General features: G+C 47.7%; 2 protein-coding genes and 1 long non-coding RNA gene across 10 annotated transcripts in view; 1 reads left to right on the top strand and 2 right to left on the bottom strand.

Annotated features, from left to right (window-relative positions):
- The window catches only part of ripor2 (RHO family interacting cell polarization regulator 2), a 37,574-nt gene extending 24,413 nt beyond the window's left edge, over positions 1 to 13,161 (bottom strand). The window contains exon 1 of one of the 7 annotated variants that reach the window (XM_068649037.1): positions 12,813 to 13,161. In XM_068649037.1, coding sequence (XP_068505138.1) covers positions 12,813 to 12,888 — 76 coding nt within the window. In that variant the 5' untranslated portion in view covers positions 12,889 to 13,161. Of the gene's footprint in view, positions 1 to 1,243; positions 2,169 to 7,546; positions 7,758 to 9,110; positions 9,258 to 12,721; positions 12,741 to 12,812 lie in introns of those variants that run through there. The other 6 variants (XM_068649041.1, XM_068649036.1, XM_049751048.2 and 3 more) reach the window with 6 other exon arrangements.
- The window catches only part of LOC125987089 (uncharacterized), a 9,469-nt gene continuing 313 nt past the window's right edge, over positions 10,736 to 19,891 (top strand). The window contains exons 1-2 of the long non-coding RNA XR_007487877.2: positions 10,736 to 11,181; positions 11,304 to 19,891. The exon at positions 11,304 to 19,891 is cut by the window's right edge and continues 313 nt beyond it. This is a non-coding gene — a long non-coding RNA (uncharacterized lncRNA). The remainder of the gene's footprint in view (positions 11,182 to 11,303) is intronic.
- Positions 13,313 to 19,891, bottom strand: part of si:dkeyp-120h9.1 (Y+L amino acid transporter 2-like) — an 18,652-nt gene continuing 12,073 nt past the window's right edge. For both annotated transcript variants that reach the window (XM_049751085.2, XM_068649044.1), the window contains 9 exons: positions 19,715 to 19,857; positions 18,790 to 18,915; positions 18,536 to 18,680; positions 18,334 to 18,457; positions 17,960 to 18,063; positions 15,657 to 15,753; positions 15,361 to 15,510; positions 15,095 to 15,278; positions 13,313 to 14,922 (listed from right to left, as the gene is read on the bottom strand). In XM_049751085.2, coding sequence (XP_049607042.1) covers positions 14,828 to 14,922; positions 15,095 to 15,278; positions 15,361 to 15,510; positions 15,657 to 15,753; positions 17,960 to 18,063; positions 18,334 to 18,457; positions 18,536 to 18,680; positions 18,790 to 18,915; positions 19,715 to 19,857 — 1,168 coding nt within the window. In that variant the 3' untranslated portion in view covers positions 13,313 to 14,827. The remainder of the gene's footprint in view (positions 14,923 to 15,094; positions 15,279 to 15,360; positions 15,511 to 15,656; positions 15,754 to 17,959; positions 18,064 to 18,333; positions 18,458 to 18,535; positions 18,681 to 18,789; positions 18,916 to 19,714; positions 19,858 to 19,891) is intronic.

Raw genomic sequence — 19,891 nt, 5'->3', positions numbered from 1 at the left:
AACCCAAACAAGCTGGCAGGAGAGGCAATGCGCAGCCACTTAACCATATCAAAGCCGGCCGGTCGGCCAGCCGGCTTGCTGCTACATTCTCAGAAACATTTTGCCTGCAACATTTTGTGTTGTCCTCCTGTCGACCAGTCTGCCCTGAGCGCACAATTTACACAAAAGCCATAGATGGGCAGCATAGCAGCTACTTTTCCAAAATTTGCCGGCAAAGGTGACTTTTGGGGCGCGCCGGCTTATCTCTACAGCAGACACATCTACTATGGGTGGTATCACAACACACAGCGACCTTTCACCTTTCCCCAGCACAGTGGTCACTTTACGGACACAATGGAATGAAATTAGCTTTTTTTCTTTCTTTCTCCAAACAAAAAAGTGCCACGGGATCCCAAATGCAACGCCATCCAAAGTATGTGACTCAAGAGGAACACAAAACCACCTCAAAGGATGTCAGCCATTCAATACTTAATCATGTCACAACTCCTGCCTCCAGTGGGGGAAGCGCACAGAACTAACAGTAAGAAAAGACCGTTGTCTTTGTTGTTGCTTTCAAATCATGACCAGAAAATAATTATTTTGATATTTGCTTGTGCACCCGCTAGCTAGCAAGCTTTGACATTTCGATGACGTAACTGATCAAAATGGATACTATGTTCAAGTTTCAGTGGCAATGAGGCCACTGAGCACTAACTAGTGGGCCTTCCAAATCCTTTGTTATTAAATCAACCAAACTTTAGGGTGCACATATGACTTTGTCCAGAAAGTGCTTCCATCTGCACCTGCTTGCTTTTAACATTTGGAAAACAGGTGTTTAACGTTTTAGTGTGTTTGCTCACCGGAATGTCATGGGAATAGAACCTTAAAAATGACTAGTCCACGTTTGAAAATGTGACAATACCAGAAAGGCACGCCAAGTAAAGCCCATAATCGCCGTGTCGTATGGAGCCACACACCTCCTCCATAACTAAACGTACACACACGCACACACCATGACCTCATGTCACTTGTCGTTTGACATTTGAAGACTCCAAAGGGAGGGAGGGGGGGGGGTCAAGATAAAAATAGAAAGCGGAATTCGTGTGTAACTCGTGTCCTCAAACGCACCATCATAGTGATACAAGTGAAAACGCTGCTGCTTTCGCCCGCGCGTCTCTGAATGCCACCGTGGTCCACTGACCCACTGTGAAAAAACACAGCCATCGCGGTCATTTTCAAGACCAAATAAATGTCTGCAACTCACCTCTGCCAATGTCTATGTCTGTTTGACGTGGCCTAAAGTCAATACAGCGATATTTTTTAGGCTCGTCTCCCTGCTCCCCTCACTGCATCCACCCGCTCATTCATTCATGGGTCACAAAAAGATACTTGGCCCCCAGGCTCGAACGCCGCCATCCGAATGATTTTAAAAAGTGCAAAATACGATAAAAATTGTGGTTAAAATGACTAAATCTCAGGGGTACATCCGTTGAGCGTGCCGTTCTGACGTTGAGTGTCCACTACTAGTGTGCCCACTCATGCATCGCAGTGAGCGATCGCTCGCTCCTCCTGGGAGACTGCCAGCCAATAGGAGGGCGAAGGGGGAAGGGCTAGACAGAATTGGCTTCCGGGATTTGGACAGCAAACGAGATGGAACAAAGTAATTCAAGACGTCCACATTTAAGAACGTCATTACAGAAAATGCCCCTCCGTGAGTCGTCACCTTATCGTGGTGGAGGGGTTTGTGTGCCCCTATGATCCTAGGAGCCATGTTGTCGGGGGCTTCATGCCCCTGGTAGGGTCACCCATGGCAAACGGGTCCTAGGTGAGGGGCCAAACAAAGCACGGCTCACCCAAGCCCCTTATGACGAAAAACACAAATGGAGTTTGTTTTCCCTCGCCCGGACGCGGGTTACCGGGGCCTCCCTCTGGAGCCAGGCCTGGAGGCGGGGCTTGAAGGCGAGCGTCTGGTGGGCGGGCCTTCGCCCATGGGGCCCGGCCGGGCATAGCCCGAAAAGGAAACGTGGGTCCCCCTTCCCATGGGCTCACCACCTGTGGGAGGGGCCGAAGGGGTCGGGTGCAATGTGAGCTGGGCGGCAGCCAAAGGCAGGGACCTTGGCGGTCTGATCCCCGGCTGCAGAAGCTGGCTCTTGGGACATGGAATGTCACCTCTCTGGCTGGAAAGGAGCCCGAGCTGGTGTGCGAGGCAGAAAAATTCCGACTAGATATAGTCGGACTAGCCTCCACGCACAGTTTGGGCTCCCGTACAAGCCCTCTCGAGAGGGGCTGGACTCTCTTCCACTCTGGAGTTGCCCACGGTGAGAGGCGTCGAGCAGGTGTGGGTATACTTATTGCCCCCCGGCTGGGCGCCTGCACATTGGGGTTCACCCCGGTGAACGAGAGGGTAGCCTCCCTCCGCCTTCGGGTGGGGGGACGGGTCCTGACTGTTGTTTGTGTCTATGCACCAAACGGCAGCTCAGAGTACCCACCCTTCTTGGGGTCCCTGGAGGAAGTGCTGGAGAGCGCTCCTTCTGGGGACTCCATCATTCTACTGGGTGACTTCAATGCGCACGTGGGCAATGGCAGTGAGACCTGGAAGGGCGTGATTGGGAGGAACGCCCCCCCCCCCGATCCGAACCCGAGCGGTGTTCTATTGTTGGACTTCTGTGCTCAACAAGGATTTTCAATAATGAACACCATGTTCAAGCATAAGGGTGTCCATGTGTGCACTTGGCACCAGGACACCCTAGGCCGCAGTTCGATGATCGACTTTGTAGTCGTGTCATCGGATTTGCGGCCGCATGTTTTGGACACTCGGGTGAAGAGAGGGGCAGAGCTGTCAACTGATCACCACCTGGTGGTGGGTTGGCTCCGATGGTGGGGGAAGATGCCGGTCCGACCTGGCAGACCCAAACGCTCTGTGAGGGTCTGCTGGGAACGTCTGGCAGAATCTCCTGTCAGGAAGAGCTTCAACTCCCACCTCCGGCAGAGCTTTTCCCACGTCCCGGGGGAGGCGGCTAACATTGAGTCTGAGTGGACCATGTTCCGCGCCTCCATTGTTGAGGCGGCCGACCGGAGCTGTGGCCGTAAGGTCGTTGGTGCCTGTTGTGGCGGCAATCCCCGAATCCGCTGGTGGACACCGGCAGTAAGGGATGCCGTCAAGCTGAAGAAGGAGTCCTATCGGGCCGTTTTGGCCTGCGGGACTCCGAAGGCAGCTGACAGGTACCGGATGGCCAAGCGGAACGCGGCTTCGGCGGTTGTTGAGGCAAAAACCCGGGCGTGGGAGGAGTTTGGTGAGGCCATGGAGAATGACTTTCGGACCGCTTCGAGGAAATTCTGGTCCACCAACCGGCGTCTCAGGAGGGGGAAGCAGTGCAACGTCAACACTGTTTACAGTGGGGATGGCGTGCTGCTGACCTCGACTCGGGACGTCGTGAGTCGATGGGGAGAATACTTCGAAGACCTCCTCAATTCCACCTACACGCCTTCCATTGAGGAAGCAGGGCCTGGAGGCTCTGAGGCGGATTCTCCAATCTCTGGGGTCGAAGTCACTGAGGTAGTTAAAAAACTCCTCGGTGGCAAGGCCCCGGGGGTGGATGAGATCCGCCCCGAGTTCTTAAAGGCTCTGGATGTTGTGGGGCTGTCATGGCTGACACGCCTCTATAACGTTGCGTGGACATCGGGGACAGTGCTTCTGGATTGGCAGACTGGGGTGGTGGTTCCCCTCTTTAAGTGTGTTCCAATTACAGGGGAATCACACTCCTCAGCCTCCCTGGTAAGGTCTATTCAGGGGTGCTGGAGAGGAGGGTCCGTCGGGAGGTCGAACCTCGGATTCAGGAGGAGCAATGTGGCTTTCGTCCTGGCCGTGGAACAGTGGACCAGCTCTACACCCTCGGCAGGATCCTCGAGGGTGCATGGGAGTTCACCCAACCAGTCCACATGTGTTTTGTGGATTTGAAGAAGGCGTTCGACCGTGTCCCTCGGGAGGTTCTGTGGAGGGTGCTTCGGGAGTACGGGGTGCCGAGCCAACTGATAAGGGCGGTTCGGTCCCTGTATCACCGATGCCAGAGTCTGGTCCGCATTTCCGGCAGTAAGTCGGATTCGTTCCCAGTGAGGGTTGGACTCCGCCAAGGCTGCCCTTTGTCACCGATTCTGTTCATAATTTTTATGGACAGAATTTCTAGGCGCAGCCAAGGCGTTGAGGGGGTCCGGTTTGGGGACCTCAGCATCGCGTCTCTGCTTTTTGCAGATGACGTGGTGCTGTTGGCTTCTTCAGGCCGTGATCTCCAGCTCTCTCTGGAACGGTTCGCAGCCGAGTGTGAAGCGGTCGGGATGAGGGTCAGCACCTCCAAATCCGAGTCCATGGTCCTCGATCGGAAAAGGGTGGAATGCCCTCTCCGGATCGGGAATGAGATCCTGCCCCAAGTGGAGGAGTTCAAGTATCTTGGAGTCTTGTTCACGAGTGAGGGCAGGATGGAGCGCGAGATCGACAGGCGGATCGGTGCAGCGTCGGCAGTAATGCGGACCCTTTACCGGTCCGTTGTGGTGAAGAGAGAGCTGAGCCAAAAGCCAAAGCTCTCAATTTACCAGTCGATTTACGCTCCTACCCTCACCTATGGTCACGAGCTATGGGTCGTGACCGAAAGAACGAGATCCCGGATACAAGCGGCCAAAATGAGTTTTCTCCGCAGGATGTCCGGGCTCTCCCTTAGAGATAGGGTGAGAAGCTCGGTCATTCGGGAGAGACTTGGAGTAGAGTCGCTACTCCTCCACGTTGAGAGGAGCCAGATGAGGTGGCTCGGGCATCTTATCAGGGTGCCTCCTGGACGCCTCCCTGGGGAGGTGTTCCGGGCACGTCCCACCGGTAGGAGACCCCGGGGACGACCCAGGATGCGCTGGAGAGACTATGTCTCTCAGCTGGCCTGGGAACGCCTTGGGATCCCCCGGGATGAGCTAGATGAAGTGGCTGGGGAGAGGGAAGTCTGGGAGTCCCTCGTAAAGCTGCTGCCACCGCGCCCCGACCCCGGATAAGGGGAAGAAGATGGATGGATGGATGGATCACAGAAAATGTATATAAAATCTGCTGGACCTTCAAAATTCGAAACTCTCTGCACGCATCATAAGATTTTGCGAAAATACATGATTAGTATTAAAAAAATAAAACCCAACCCGATTTTTATCCCGTACTCAACATATCTTAGTTGACATGGACTACATACACAAAGGGAAAAAAACCTAGCATGTCCAAGACGTCCTAAATAAAGGTAACTTGCCATGTTTAAAAAAATATTTAAACAATGTCATTGATACGGATTCATGTGAGGGAATTATTTAGAGGGAATGATTATTTTAAGGGACATTGCGTTCCACATTTAAATTATTTTGGAAGACCGTTGAATCCTGCTGTTTTGGTTAGTAAAGAGGTTAAGAATTCAATACATTTTGTGAACTGACTAAGTGATTCCAAAACCATTCAAAAAGAAATAGCCTTATATGTTCCTAATCAATGACTTTTCAAGTACATTCTTCTTCGTGCGAGGCACGCCATGGTCACGGTAATTGGCCTGCGTAAGTGGACCTGCTGTTCCGCCCGATGCGTCCAAATCCAATTGTGTGCGTCCTTCCAAGAAGCAAAGGGAGCAGAAAATGCTTTTGTCCTTTTTCATCCATCACTCGACATTAGAAACGCCGGGAAGAAAAGGGATCCCGTTAGTAACATTCTTATTTACGCAAGGACGAAGAAGATTTCGTTTTCAAGCAGTCACCTTTGAGCTTTCATCCCCAGAAAAGAGAAGCCCCATAAAAAGCCTGCCGTAGTTTGGGATTAGTACCTGTGGTAGTGCCACACATTAACCAGCAGATGGCCCTATGATGAAAAAGTTTGAAATTGTTAAAATTAATATTGTGTACAAATTATGACATGGATTTTTTTGTAAGGTATTGCTGAAATCCAGAACTATTTTTGGGTGAGCAATTAGTCAGACTCAGAAGGGCTCGGGCTTGCTCAGCTGCTGTAAACTTGATCCTGTAATTACGTCTGTCATCGACGTCAGGCCCCAACTGCTGGCTGTATTTCCCACCGTGCACGTACATGTAGATGTAAAAATACGTGCTTGGCATGTCTCACCTACTCGTCCTTTTTTGTTGGATTTGTATGGCTTTTTTTTAGGTGTTTTTTTTTTTTGGAGGGGGGGTCTTCCCGGTGAAAAAGAAAGTCTGACGGACATCCAAGGAAAGAGAGGAGTCAGCTTCCTGCAAGTGGCCTCCAAACGTGACCCCGCTGAGGTTTGTAATGACAGCTTGTTGCTGTTGTTAAGTTCCTCCCAAGAGACCTGCGGGAAAGTGTCTGGCCTGCGGAATGGAATCGAGAGCCAACTAGTCTGTCTCATTTGACAAATTCCGCTCGTGTTTGGCGTTTTTAGAATCGTTCAGCTTCAGTGCCATCATTGGAATGCAAGTTCTGCAAGACAAACACACAGATGGGGTGCGCTAAGTCCCTACTGGGGGTGCGCCGGGATCAAAGAGTGAGAAAGAGTCCACTAGCAAACTTCAGATTGAAGAAAAACAAGAAAGTTAGATGAAACATATGGACTGCATCTGATTAAAATTGAGGGCTTCACCCTTCAGAAGGGAATGCAAGGAGGCGACGAACGCAAATAGAACCATCTTCAAAGTGGAAGTGAAAAAAATATGATAAAACAGGAAAAGGGTGTGCACCATCTTCCTCAAGCAGGATTCCCCAAATGCTGCTGGTGTAACAGGATAGTCATTGGAATTGAGTGGGGAGCACAAGGTAGGAAAAGATGCAACAGGAGAAAAACAAGATGTGATGACATAAGGAGAAGCGGTGCAAAGCCTGTTTAAAACATGCAAAAACCAACTGGGGGAGAATGCTCATGTGACATTTGCCAATATCCCCCCCCCCCCCCCCGCACTACTTTGATAGCAATCTATTTAAGGAAATATGCAACCCTGAAACAGAGAGCAAGACATTTTTTAAAAAAAAAAACATCTGCTTAAAAAAACAACAATGGCCCACATGAGCAAATTTCTGCTCGCATTTGTTTTAAAATAAGCAAAGTGTTACACAACTGTGTTTCTTTTTTTTTGTGCTTCCTCTTATAAATAATCAGTCACCATGTCTAATGTTAGGCTTCCATCCCCAAAAGCGCCGCAATGGACGCCCACTCATGGGATCACAGGAACACCCGCAGAGTGAAGGCGTGCCACTATTTTCTCTCACACAGTCAAACAAATGGCCAAACTCTCCACCAAATTGGGCACACACACTTAATTTCAACTCCTTGCATACTAGTTTCTTCCACAAAGACAAATGCATGGCAAAAGCCTCTGACAGATTTGGGGTCCAACTTCAACTCAAACCCTTCTTACCAAAATAGCCCATATTCTGAAGTTACACCACTTTTGCAAAATTGGTTCAAAAGCAACAAATGCCGTATGATTCACAAACCCATCAACGAATGACAACACGTTCACCAGCATGCATACAGTCGATCGCATCTCCGCCCAACATGCAGGTCACCCGGCACATCCCCGACTGGCCTACCACCCTCGTGGAAAACATCCTCGGCCTCCTCGAGCATCATCGTCATATCGTCCGGGTCATAATCCATGGCGGCCATCACTCACTCTTCTTCTTCCTCTTCTGGCAGTGCGATGGTATCTCAAGGCCAGCAGAAAAGATAAAGCGAGCGTGTGCTGACTGCCATGCAGTGCGCGTAAGCCAGCCAGCAACCCTTCGCTAAGTTTCACCAACTGGGCGGATCGTTTCGTAACATCCTGTGCAAAGATGAAGTGAGACTGGGCGTGTGTGTATGTGCGTGTGTGTTGCTGAGAGCACTTGTATGAGTAAGTGTGTGTGACTCAGTGAGTAGAGGGGCGAATAGGAATAATTAGCTGCAGTGTTTGAAATCAGACACAGATGCTGTCAAAGTGTGCAGGTGTCATTCCTTCGCGGTTGACATGGATTTTTTTTTTCTAATCTTCTGCACTTCACTCGGCCTAAATGGAAAGGCCTCGGTGCAGCGGCTATTAATATCTCACGCGGTCGCCATGGCACCCATCTCGAAATAGTACACCAACAGACACTTGATTAGGTACACGTACGTGCACATGAGCAAAAAAGGAAACATGAAGAAAATGCTCATTTGTGGGATTGATACATTTTTGTTCACTTTTATTTTGTAAATGTTTTGGTTGCGCTGAAATTATTTTGTTGGGGGTTAATAATTTGGACATTAAATCATTTATGTACAGTCTTTAGGTTTTTGCTCAACAAAATGTATATACAAAATATAATAATTTAGAAAAGAAAGCATTTTTATGAATTGTTTTGGGTTTTTGGTGGGCTGGAAAGGGGGGAAGCATTAGATTTAGTTTTTCATCAATGATACATATAAAAAGGATAATTTTGGGGATAAATTAGTTTCTGATTTGGTATTGCCAATATTTGGAGGTTTGTTTTTGCTTTTTAAATCTTGAACTTGTTCTATCTTGCATCCTTGTGTGGTTTCCTGAGTCATTTCCTATTTGCCAAAATAGAAATAGAAAGTAGGGCTGGTGTGGATTCATTAGCACTTTTCCTTAAGACTTCCTCTCAGGGCTTTCCCCCTGAGGACAAACTCATTTCCGCCTCAACCAACATACATGGATAAAAGTATTGCGACATCCACGTTCCTTCAAATAAATCTCATTTTGAAATGCATCCATTAAACAACATTGGGAGGGATTGAGCAATGCGAGCAACTTTCCCACCCCAAAAAGGGAAATTGCAACAAAAGTGGCGAAACTCTAACTATGATGTTAAGCCAAACCCATTTACAATGCGACGTTAGACAAATTCTTGTTGCTCAAAGCAAAAGAGAAAGGGGGTGCAACTTCCAATGGCATCCCATTGCTAAGGTTGCCTGGTTACCGTAGCAACAATAATGGGGACATGGGATGCTTAATCGCATTTGTCACGCCAATCCATTGCGCATTCTGTGCGTGCATCACCTAACACAAACTTCGGTCAGCACACAAATGATCAAGCGCAGATAAACTTCAACTGTTCTAGCAAAAAGTACATCTCAAGCAGCATTTGATTTCAAATCAAGGAAAGTAATACGTACTGTAGTAGTAGCCATATCGTTTTATCCATACATGGCTTAAAGTCTTAACTCGACGCTCCATTTTGAAGAAGAATGCCGACAAGAGTTCCTCAAATAACAGATTTCTCATCAAGCACTCGTTTTCCCCAATTGCCTTTGTCTTTTATCTCGCCCCTCCCACAATTGTCTTTTTGTCTCCAAAGAGGGCACAGCGGGCATGAGACAATGGCGACTGGCACCATACACAAGGCTGACTAATTGATTGATAAAGGTTTGTCTCTCAGCAAGAGAGTTTTGTTTTAGGGTGGATACGGGTTGCAGGACAAAAATGGTAACCAAATATTGGGTGGCAATATGATTTGTTTTTGTTATTTTTTTGGGAGGGGGACAAATAACTTTTGTTTTAGAAATTGTCTCATTTTTGAGTGGATGAAATGAATCTATGATTCAGCTCACTTCCTGTTTTGTGCTGTACACGAGTACTAATTGGTGTTGGCCAAGCTTCCTTCCGTGTCGGCCGAGGGGTAACAAAATAGGCCACTTCCCCTTTCTCCAGGTGATGGGATGCGTTTGGGTGGCGCGAGACAGGAAATTGTTTGTGAACAGGTGTTGTGCTCGATTTGGTTCCCCCGTGAGATTTTGTTCCCCCTGCCGCGGGAGCGCGCACAGCTTGTTTGGAAAGCGAAAAACCGATGCCGTACGGCGTCGTACGGCGTCAGCACTATGTTGTTTTCAATAAAAACATGAAGAATTCACGTTTGCGTCAGTCAATTTTAATTTTTATAAAGGATTATTCTCATTTGATGTCTTTAAATTCATCCGCGTTCTGCCATTGAAGCGGGGTGCATTCACAGACCAGTCGTAAAGACGGAACACTCACTCACTTCGCCAAAAAGCCCCTGTAACTTGGGCTAGGAATGAGGGAACCTGTTCAAATTTGCCACACTACCTGAGCAGACCCCCAGGAAGACAGAAAATAAACAGTTGGAGTCTAGGACTCACCGTTCTCAAAATAAGGGGGGGGGGGGGGAACATATCCTCACGGGTGCCTCACGGTGCCCCGTGAGGATATGTTCCCCCCCCTGTAACTTGGGCCAGGAATGAGGGAACCTGTTCAAATTTGCCACACTACCTGAGCAGACCCCCAGGAAGACAGAAAAAAAAACAGCTGGAGTCTAGGACTCACCGTTCTCAAAATGGGAGGGGGGCACAAATATTCACGGCTTGACATTTAATATAGCGTTCCTGTTACAATTTTTATCCCACCACCTTTCACTTTGCTTGGGACGAAAGGAGCCTTCAGAACTGAAATGTCTTCTCAATTATTCATTCAAATCAATTCACTCAAATCATTGTCGTTATGAAAGATTTGATCACAAAACCTGTGTGGCTTTTTCTTAAATGAACACGTTTGACATTGCTAGAGTGTCAGCTTTTAATTATATTCCGCTGTCATTTTAAAGCAAATTAATAAATGCAACAATATTAATTTGCTTTGAAAATACCTGAGTAATAAAATGGATGGATGAATGATGATTACAATTAAGAATAAAGTCTCCTTTGTAATATATACTCCTTGTAGCATGTAACGGTACCCAAAAGGAGGAGTTTCTTTGCATCGACGTTTATGCAAAGAGCTCACGTAATTATATCGTTGCTTTTTGGTGAAGTGAGTGAGTGTTCCGTCTTTACGACTGGTCTGTGAATGCACCCCGCTTCAATGGCAGAACGCGGATGAATTTAAAGACATCAAATGAGAATAATCCTTTATAAAAATTAAAATTGACTGACGCAAACGTGAATTCTTCATGTTTTTATTGAAAACAACATAGTGCTGACGCCGTACGACGCCGTACGGCATCGGTTTTTCGCTTTCCAAACAAGCTGTGCGCGCTCCCGCGGCAGGGGGAACAAAATCTCACGGGGGAACCAAATCGAGCACAACACCGGCTCCACCCTGCTGCCGGGCATGATTACATCATTGCGAGCAACTCGTTTATCGGCTCTCATTCACAAAATGTTTGACGGAATTCTCTTTGGTTTGAGGCCTGACCCCTACGCTATAAACAATAAAGCGACAATAACAATTCATGTAAGTAGAAATTTTACATTAAATGAAGTGTGATACGGCTCAGCTAAGACGTTTAGCCAGTTTTCCTTTCGCACAATTGTGACACTGCTTCCTGGCTCATCTGCGCCTGTCATTGGCGGAAGCCCCCGTGAGCTTTCGCCAGCATCTTTCTTTCTGTTCACGCCAGATGACACGCACAGACTTCCAGACCACCGGCGTGAACAGTCAAAGGCAAAAACTGGCAACGGTGACGTGGGAATGAGTTAAAAGAGCCGAGTCAGCCATTTCCAGCTTGACAACCTCATGTTACCATGCTAGAATTAGTTGCCGACAATCACATTAGCATTTTTTTTTCCATCCTCTGGGCGCTCTTAAAGACCGTAGTGGTTTTTGCCGTTCTGCTGCAGAGAGATGAGAAAAAATGCTTGCGGGAAAAGCAGCTAATGTGCTTAGCCGTTGGGTTGATGCACTTCCAATCATCTTGAAACGATAAACCAGCAGCCATTACGGCCGTGATAAAATGCAGATGCTTTTTTAACCAATTAGCAAGTGATCTTGAGGATATTTGATTGCACTTTTGTTTGGTGATGACAGCCGCCTGCTCTGATAGACTTTTAAAGGGAAGCAATCTTTTACAAGTTGTGTACAATACTATCATTTTTGATGATAGAACTTTATCCCACAGCGGGGATAAGTAAATACTTGTCTTTGTACTCACAAAAGAAAAGAAATTTTTTTTTTTGGGTCATTCTGGCTCACTGACAGGTCACGCATGGCCTTTTTTCTCAATGAAATGCTACCGAAATGAAAGTGATAAAAATACTTGTTACACTACATTTTTAGAATGAGCTGCCATCAACCACGAAAAGCCCCCCGCGCGGACACGGATGCGCGCACCCACGAAAGCAGCCATTTGTTCTTGAAAGCTTCCAGCTGAGCCAGAAAATTAAGAGGCGAGGCAATGTGTGATTTTGCCGTTGCTATGGAGTGAGAAGATGTCACGTGCTAGTTAAGGTTCTTCTCAACACACGGAGAGCAGATTTTATATAAAGGCAAACTGATGTCACCATAATAACACTAAAAATAATAAAAATAATAATAAAATATAATAAAAGTCACACTGGGTTGGACATGTGGGGGAGGCATAGAGAGCCTGTCAGATATCAAGTTTAGGAGGACCCCTTTTGGTCACTGCTAGGATAACCAGGATCAAATCGAATAAATCAATTCTAAAAATAAAAGAAATAATACGAGTGTTACATCAAAGAGTGATATGAACGGTAAAGATTCATAATGACAAATACATTACAAAAATGTTTACTACTTGTATGATATAGTATTCTTTTAAAATGACAAAATGCAATCAGACTAAATCCAAAACTCTGATAAATTGTACTAAGTGAAAAGTTAGTAGCGAAAAACTTTAGCGAGACTCTTCAGCTGTGAGTACGTGTGCGCGCATCACAGAACATGACACAGGAGATGGAGCTTCTTTTTTTTTGACTGCCTGTGTCAGACAGACAAAGAAATAATGCATCCATTTTATTTTCCCTTTGCGTACCTTAAGAAGAAGATGGTGTGAAAGGTTGAACCGATGCCGTCTGAGTTTACTGACAGCAAAGCCTGTAGAGAGTAAAGAACGCCACACTTACGGTTGAACTCTCGACGGCGTACGTGAGGCTTTCGGGGTCGCTTCCGGAACCAGTTGAGACGCCCTGGCAACTCCATGCTTGCTTGACGACCACCCCCAAAAGCGTCAGCCGCCGCTACTTTCTGTATCCATGCCTTGTGGGGATCAGAGCATCGGTGGGCGAGGGGCAAGCAGGGTCCCCTTCACCTTGGGCGCCCTGCCGAGAGACATGGTACAGGGCTGCCTTCATATTTTATTCAGGACTGAGTTAGTGCAACTGAACTCCTGTATGTGTAACTTGCCTGCTCGGGGAGGAGAACCAATCACAAGGAAGCTTGTGTGTAATATGATGCCCCCCTCCCCTCCCCCATGCATCAGGATCCTTAAGGGGGTGTTCAGTACATTATACATCTGGGACTATGGAGGGGATTCCACCCGTGGGTAAATAAAATCAAATGTACACAAGTGTAATACTAAAATGTACTAAAATCAGAGAGGCAAAAAAGGGCATGAGCACAGACGTCACCGCGGCAAAAAAGAACTTAACTTTATTCACATTTATAGATATAAAAACAAACAGCACACGTGGTCGGTTTCTTCTTAATAAATAAAAACATTTGGCACACACAACCCCGACTGTACAAACGCATGTTTGGTGTCAACAAGGAAATACATTAGATGGACAAGCAAATTAAAACTCTTGAATTGTAAATTCAGCTCTTGGAAGAGGAACAAAATATTACATATAGTGGATATATTTCTATACCAATCTTACTCACCCAGGATAATTATACACGCCAACAGCTACGTGTGATATTTCATGATCTTATTTTGCGTGGTTCTGCTGGTTAGTGGTACTTGAACAACATTAAACGACAGAACTAGCCTTGCAAAAGGGGTAGGAAAAAAAATCCAATTACATTTTTCGAAATTCTCAGTTGAATTTCCAATGCAAGTTCCTGTTGGATTTTGAAAATACTAAATTCCAATGCAGAACATTCCCATGTAATTTTGTTTTGAAGTTCTTTATTGAGAGCCAACCTTCCATTTGGTAAATTTAGTCCTATAAAATTCCGTCAGTTCCCATGGAAAGTGGCCAACCTTCGAAATTGAAGGAATTTTGCATACCTATCTAACTTTGACAATCCCAAAATGTACTCTGATAAACATTAAGGCGAGCACAAACTTGGCAGTAAGGCACACGATATGATTCATGAAGCGCGTTAAACGCCAATGCGTTTGAGCGCCCGTCCCCTTCCCATGGCACGCTGAGAATGTGCAATGTCAACAAGCCGCCCCCCCCCCCAAAAAAAAAACAGCATCATGTCTTTTTTTTCTGAGAAATAAAGATTTGTTAAGTATAACACCATAATATTACAGGGGGATACTATTTTAACAATATTTGATTTTTTTGCATGGATAAAAGTAATCACAAAAGAATGAAGTATGATTTTTTTTAAAAAACAAATAAAGATGCAATGCTACGAGTCTATTTTTGTCATTTTGTACAATTTTAAAATGGAAAAAAATACTGCTGCCATGATTTGATTTTACATCCGTATTTGTGCACCATTTTGGACCTTCATGTGAAGAAAGTAAGCAAGTTCCGAGACACCATTTGAGCAGTACAGGAGACTCATCCAAACCATGTGATCAAGTGATGCCAGTACAATCTAAAATGAAACTTGATGTAACAATTTTTGGCGATCAATAGGGGACGCTACAAACCAAACTTGTTCCCAGTGGTACATTCATTACGGCTCGCGGCCTCAATGGCAGGAACGATATGAGGTGTGAACCAGTCAAACAATCCCAACTCCCATGGAGGGGAAAAAAAAAGACCATAACAACAACGTAAAATGTGCAACTTGAAGGCTTGTGGCCATTTTTCACAAAATGGCGGCGGGCCGTGTAGAGGCAACATGTGTCGAGTGTGCCGGTACTACTTTCTTTTTCATCCTCCTCTTCAGAGTAATATCACCCAAAAAATAAGGGATTGTCTTGAGCAGAGGTCCTTCGGTACGTTTTGTCGTTCTTTCACTCCATCTTGTCAGGGTCGATGTTGTCCAGGTCAATGTCAGGCGAGGCCACACAGCAGTAGCACAATTTTTGGGTCCAAGACGACAGCGTGTCTGAGGGAAAACAAGCACATTCGGCCACTGATGGACACTAACAAAGTACAAAACAAGTACAAGCATGCTTTGGTGCTTCTCACTGTGACTTTAAGCACGTATGAGCCAGCCGATGCAAAAAAGACAAATAGAGAGAAACTCCGGCCATAGGCAAAATAAGTGCATCTCTCACAGAGGATTTTGTTGAGGAAGGCAGGCCTGGAGTTGCGCGGCAGGTGGAGACAGAGGAAGTAGACGGGCACGCCGGACAACGCAACCCCGATGCCCACCAGTGAGTTGATGGTGTCGCTGTACAGCGGCACCACCACCAAGAAGATGCTGCACAGGCTGTACACGATGGGGAAGAACAAAGACAGCTGTGGGGGAAACAAAGGGAAAGAGTTGGCTATTTAAATCGGGGGGGGGGGGCGCACTGGAATGGGCAAAGGGAACACCGACCTTGATGGGTCGATGCAAGTCAGGGGCCTTGAAGCGAAGGTAGATGAGGCTGACAATGGACAGGCCAATGAAGAGCCAGTAGTTGAAGCTGAAGTAGTTGATCAGGCGAAAGACGTCAGGCACCGACAAATACACCAGAGACATGACTCCCTAGGGGGAAAAAAAGAAAACAAACTCCATCAATTGCAAACATAAGAAATAGGCTCAAAATGATCCATTTGCTCACTTCAAAAGTTATCATGTGCATGCTGTTCTGAATTTGAGGTCTCGCGCTTTGTTCTGAAGGTGACACTAACGTTAAAAAGCAGAGCGGGGATGGGGGTGAAGCGCTCGACGTGGATCATGGACAGGACGTTGGGGAGATGGCCTTCCCGGGAGCCCACAAAAAACAACCTGAGGAAAAAAAAAAAAACCATTATTCAAATGAGTAAATAATATACAGCGAGTGAAGAACACCATCCATCCATCCATCCATCCATCCATCCATCCATCCATCCATCCATCCATCCATCCATCCATCCATCCATCCATCCATCTTCTTCCGCTTATCCGGGGTCGGGTCGCGGGGGCAGCAGCTTTAGGAGGGACTCCCAGACTTCACTCTCCCCAGCCACTTCATCCAGCTCATCCCGGGGGATCCCAAGGCGTTCCCACGCCAGCTGAGAGACAATCTCTGCCGCGCGTCCTGGGTCGTCCCTGGGGTCTCCTACCGGTGGGACATGCCTGGAACACCTCCCCAGGGAGGCATCCTGATGAGATGCCCGAGCCAACTCATCTGGCTCCTCTTAACGTGGGGGAGCAGCGGCTCTACTCCGAGTCTCTCCCAGATGACAGAGCTTCTCACCTTATCTCTAAGGGAGAGTCCGGACATCCTGCGGAGGAAACTCATTTCGGCCGCTTGTATCCTGGATCTCGTTTTTTCGGTCACGACCCATAGCTAATGACCATAGGGGAGGGTAGGAGCATAGATCGACCGATAAATCGAGAGCTTTGCCTTTTGGCTCAGCTCTCTCTTTACCACGACGGACAGGTACAGCGTCCGCATTACTGCGGACGCTGCACCGATCAGCCTGTCGATCTCGCCCTCCATCCTGCCCTCACTCGTGAACAAGACCCAAAGATACTTGAACTCCTCCACTTGGGGCAGGATCTCATCCCCGATCCGGAGAGGGCATTCCACCCTTTTCTGATCGAGGTCAATGGACTCTGATTTGGAGGTGCTGGCCCTCGTCCCGACCGCTTCACACTCGGCTGCGAACCGCTCCAGTGATGGAGATCATGGCCTGAAGAAGCCAACAGCACCACGACGTCCGCAAAACGCAGAGACGCGATGCTGAGGTCCCCAAACTGGACACCCTCAACGCCTCGGCTGCGCCTAGAACTTCTGTCCTTAAAAATTACGAACAGAATCGGTGACAAAGGGCAGCCTTGGCGGAGTCCAACCCTCACTGGGAACGAATCCGACTTACTGCCGGAAATGCGGACCAAACTCTGGCATCGGTGATACAGGGACCGAACCGCTCTTATCAGTTGGCTCGGCACCCCGTACTGCCGAAGCACCTTCCACAGAATCTCCCGAGGGACACGGTCGAACGCCATCTCCAAGTCCACAAAACACATGTGGACTGGTTGGGCGAACTCCCATGCACCCTCGAGGATGCTGCCGAGGGTGTAGAGCTAGTTCACTGTTCCACGGCCAGGACGGACGCCACACTGCTCCTCCTGAATCCGAGGTTTGACGTCCCGACAGACCCTCCTCTCCAGCACCCCTGAATAGACCTTACCAGGGAGGCTGAGGAGTGTGATTCCCCTGTAATTGGAACACACCCTCCGGTCCCCCTTCTTAAAGAGGGGAACCACCACCCCAGTCTGCCAATCCAGAGGCACCGTCCCCGATGTCCACCCAATGTTATAGAGGCGTGTCAGCCATGACAACCCCACAACATCCAGAGCCTTTACAAACTCTGGGCGGATCTCATCCACCCCCGGGGCCTTGCCACCAAGGAGTTTTTTAACTACCTCAGTGACTTCGACCCCAGAAATTGGAGAGTCCGCCTCAGAGCCTCCAGGCCCTGCTTCCACGATGGAAGGCGTGTAGGTGGAATTGAGGAGGTCTTCGAAGTATTCTCCCCACCAACTCACGACATCCCGAGTCGAGGTCGAGGTGAAGAACACCATGTTACACTTAATTTTCACAGAAAAATAAATCTAAGAACCAAAACACAAACTGTATTGTTTGGACTTGATTTATGCATCTTAGCCACCGCCCCTTTTTTTAAATTGTTTTTACAGAATAATGATATGAATGTTACGGCACTTGAGAAAGTTTATCTTTCAACTTTTGGAATTTGTGAGTTCAATTCAGTCAAAACGTTTGACTGTGTCTGAACTCTTGGCCACCTGCGGGCAGTATATATGAGCCAATCAAGACTGCTCGGTAAGGATAAAAGTCTCTTTCCACCGAGGAAGAACAACATGCCTGTAAGTATTGTTATATTGTCTGCCCACGTGCGCTGCTGCACCTCCTTTGCTCACAAAGAAAACAAAGTCAAATGAAATGTCCTAAACAAGTGTATCAATGAGCTCATCAAAGTGTGACCTGGAGGCAGCGATGATGGAGGAGTTGAGCCCGCCGTAGCAGGAAATGGCCACAGACAGCGGGATCAGCCAGCGGGCCCAGCCCAGAACCTCGTCTGCAAACGTCTGAGGAGAGAAGGGTGGCGCCATTTGTATTTGCGGTCAAAAGGAAGGCAGCAGCTGGCCATATGCAAACAATTACGGCGCACTAATCGCATGGCCGGGGCCACTAAAGTAATTAAGTCGACCGGCAGACTTTTCGATTGGAAGTTGAGCGGACCGGCTGCAATATTAGGTACACCTGCGCCGTCCGGCGACATCCAGACCGAGAACAAGATTCAAAAGCTCCGCTTTGATTGTGGAAAACGTTGCGCGAGCGGCGTGTGAAGTACTGACCACGGCGACGGCGTCGCTGGCGAGCACCTGGTCAACATCCATGACCACGTAGTAGGCCACGTTGGTCAAGATGTAGATGACGGTGACGATGGGCATGGAAATGGCGATGCTCAAGGGGAGATTCCTGCCAGGAGAAAATCAAGTGCTAATAATTTGGGGACGAGCGGGCGACATGACATGGTTTACTCGCTTTTCTTTCTACCTCTCCGGGTCCTTGATCTCCTCTGTGATGAAGTTGAGCGTGTCCCAGCCGGAGTAGGAGTAGAGTGCCGAGTAGAGCGCCAGTGCCATGTCGCCGCCGTTCAGCTTGGAGCCTCGGAACGAGTCCTCAAAGTTTTGATTGAAACCTGTCGGCAAAGCAAGCGCAGGCGGATGACGGATGGAAGCAGATGGAGCGAAGGAAGGCGATACGTCGCCGTCCAATTGTAGACTTGAGCGAACGCACTCAACTCGTACCTTGGCCCAGCTTTACAAAGCCGGCGATGATGATGACGATGAGCGCCAGCACTTTGGCCACAGTGGAGATGACTTGAAGAATGGCTCCCCACTTCACCTTCAAACAGTTCACGCACGTCAGCAGGCCTGAGGAAAAGGCGGGTGGGCAGAAGGCATCAGGGCAAAGGAGGTCACTGGGGCAAAAGTGAAGAAACTTTCACAGTGCGTTTGTCAGGCACATAGCAGCTACATGCCTGCTTGAATCAAACCAGACATACAAGCCATGTTGGCAGCAACATGTGCCCCGTGAAAATGAGCCAACAAATTTGACTCCCGAGGTTAGCAAGTGCAAAAGCCTCCTCGGAGAGCGGTCACACAAATGCGGCTGAGCTCGGGGAAGCTCGACCCGTTGGAGTTAGCGACGGGGGTCAGCCGGCTTGATTTCGCAAGGTCCGCGTACATTTAACGAGGCCTGACCCGCCCGGTTGGAGGTGTTATCAGCTCTGAGCAAACAAGCGCTTTGGTCTTAACACACTCCAACCCAGACGAGATCAGATGAACGGGGGGAAATGTTACTTGGCACTTGACTGGACACTTGTAAAGCGCTGCAGTGCTACACTAAACTATGAACAAGGAACAGAACTCGTCACTAAGGCTGAACCATTTTGAAATACAATCTAATTGTGATTTTTTTCCTTAAGCATTTTAACCTTCATCTGAATTTTCAATCAGATATTTACAAAAAAACAGTGAATATTTTGCAAAATTTTGTCATAGGGATTTCGTCGAAACAAATTTTATAAAGGAGAGAATCATTTTTTTTCACTACTGAAGTGTTTTAAGAGAAATTTTCATGACGTCTCACCTGAGTTTTAAAAGACTAACACGAGAGGACGGAGGTTTGAAAACATTTTCCAGTGAATTTTGACTCTGCTGCAAAACTCACAAATAATGGCAGCGGCGATGAGGCGCACGGCGTAATAGGGGGCGGAGCATGTGGTGAAAAAGGGCTGCACCAGGTAACTGGAGAAGGTCAAGGCAATCACCGCCTGGCATGCCGGTTCCACAATCAACAGTGACGTCCACAGCCTGCCAAGGAAGAAGAAGAAAAACCAGACGGGAC

This window comes from Syngnathus scovelli, chromosome 19, assembly GCF_024217435.2.
Source record: "Syngnathus scovelli strain Florida chromosome 19, RoL_Ssco_1.2, whole genome shotgun sequence".
Classification (NCBI taxonomy): Eukaryota; Metazoa; Chordata; class Actinopteri; order Syngnathiformes; family Syngnathidae; genus Syngnathus; species Syngnathus scovelli.
Note: the sequence above shows the minus strand (reverse complement) of the source record. Positions and strands in the feature narration are given on the sequence as shown.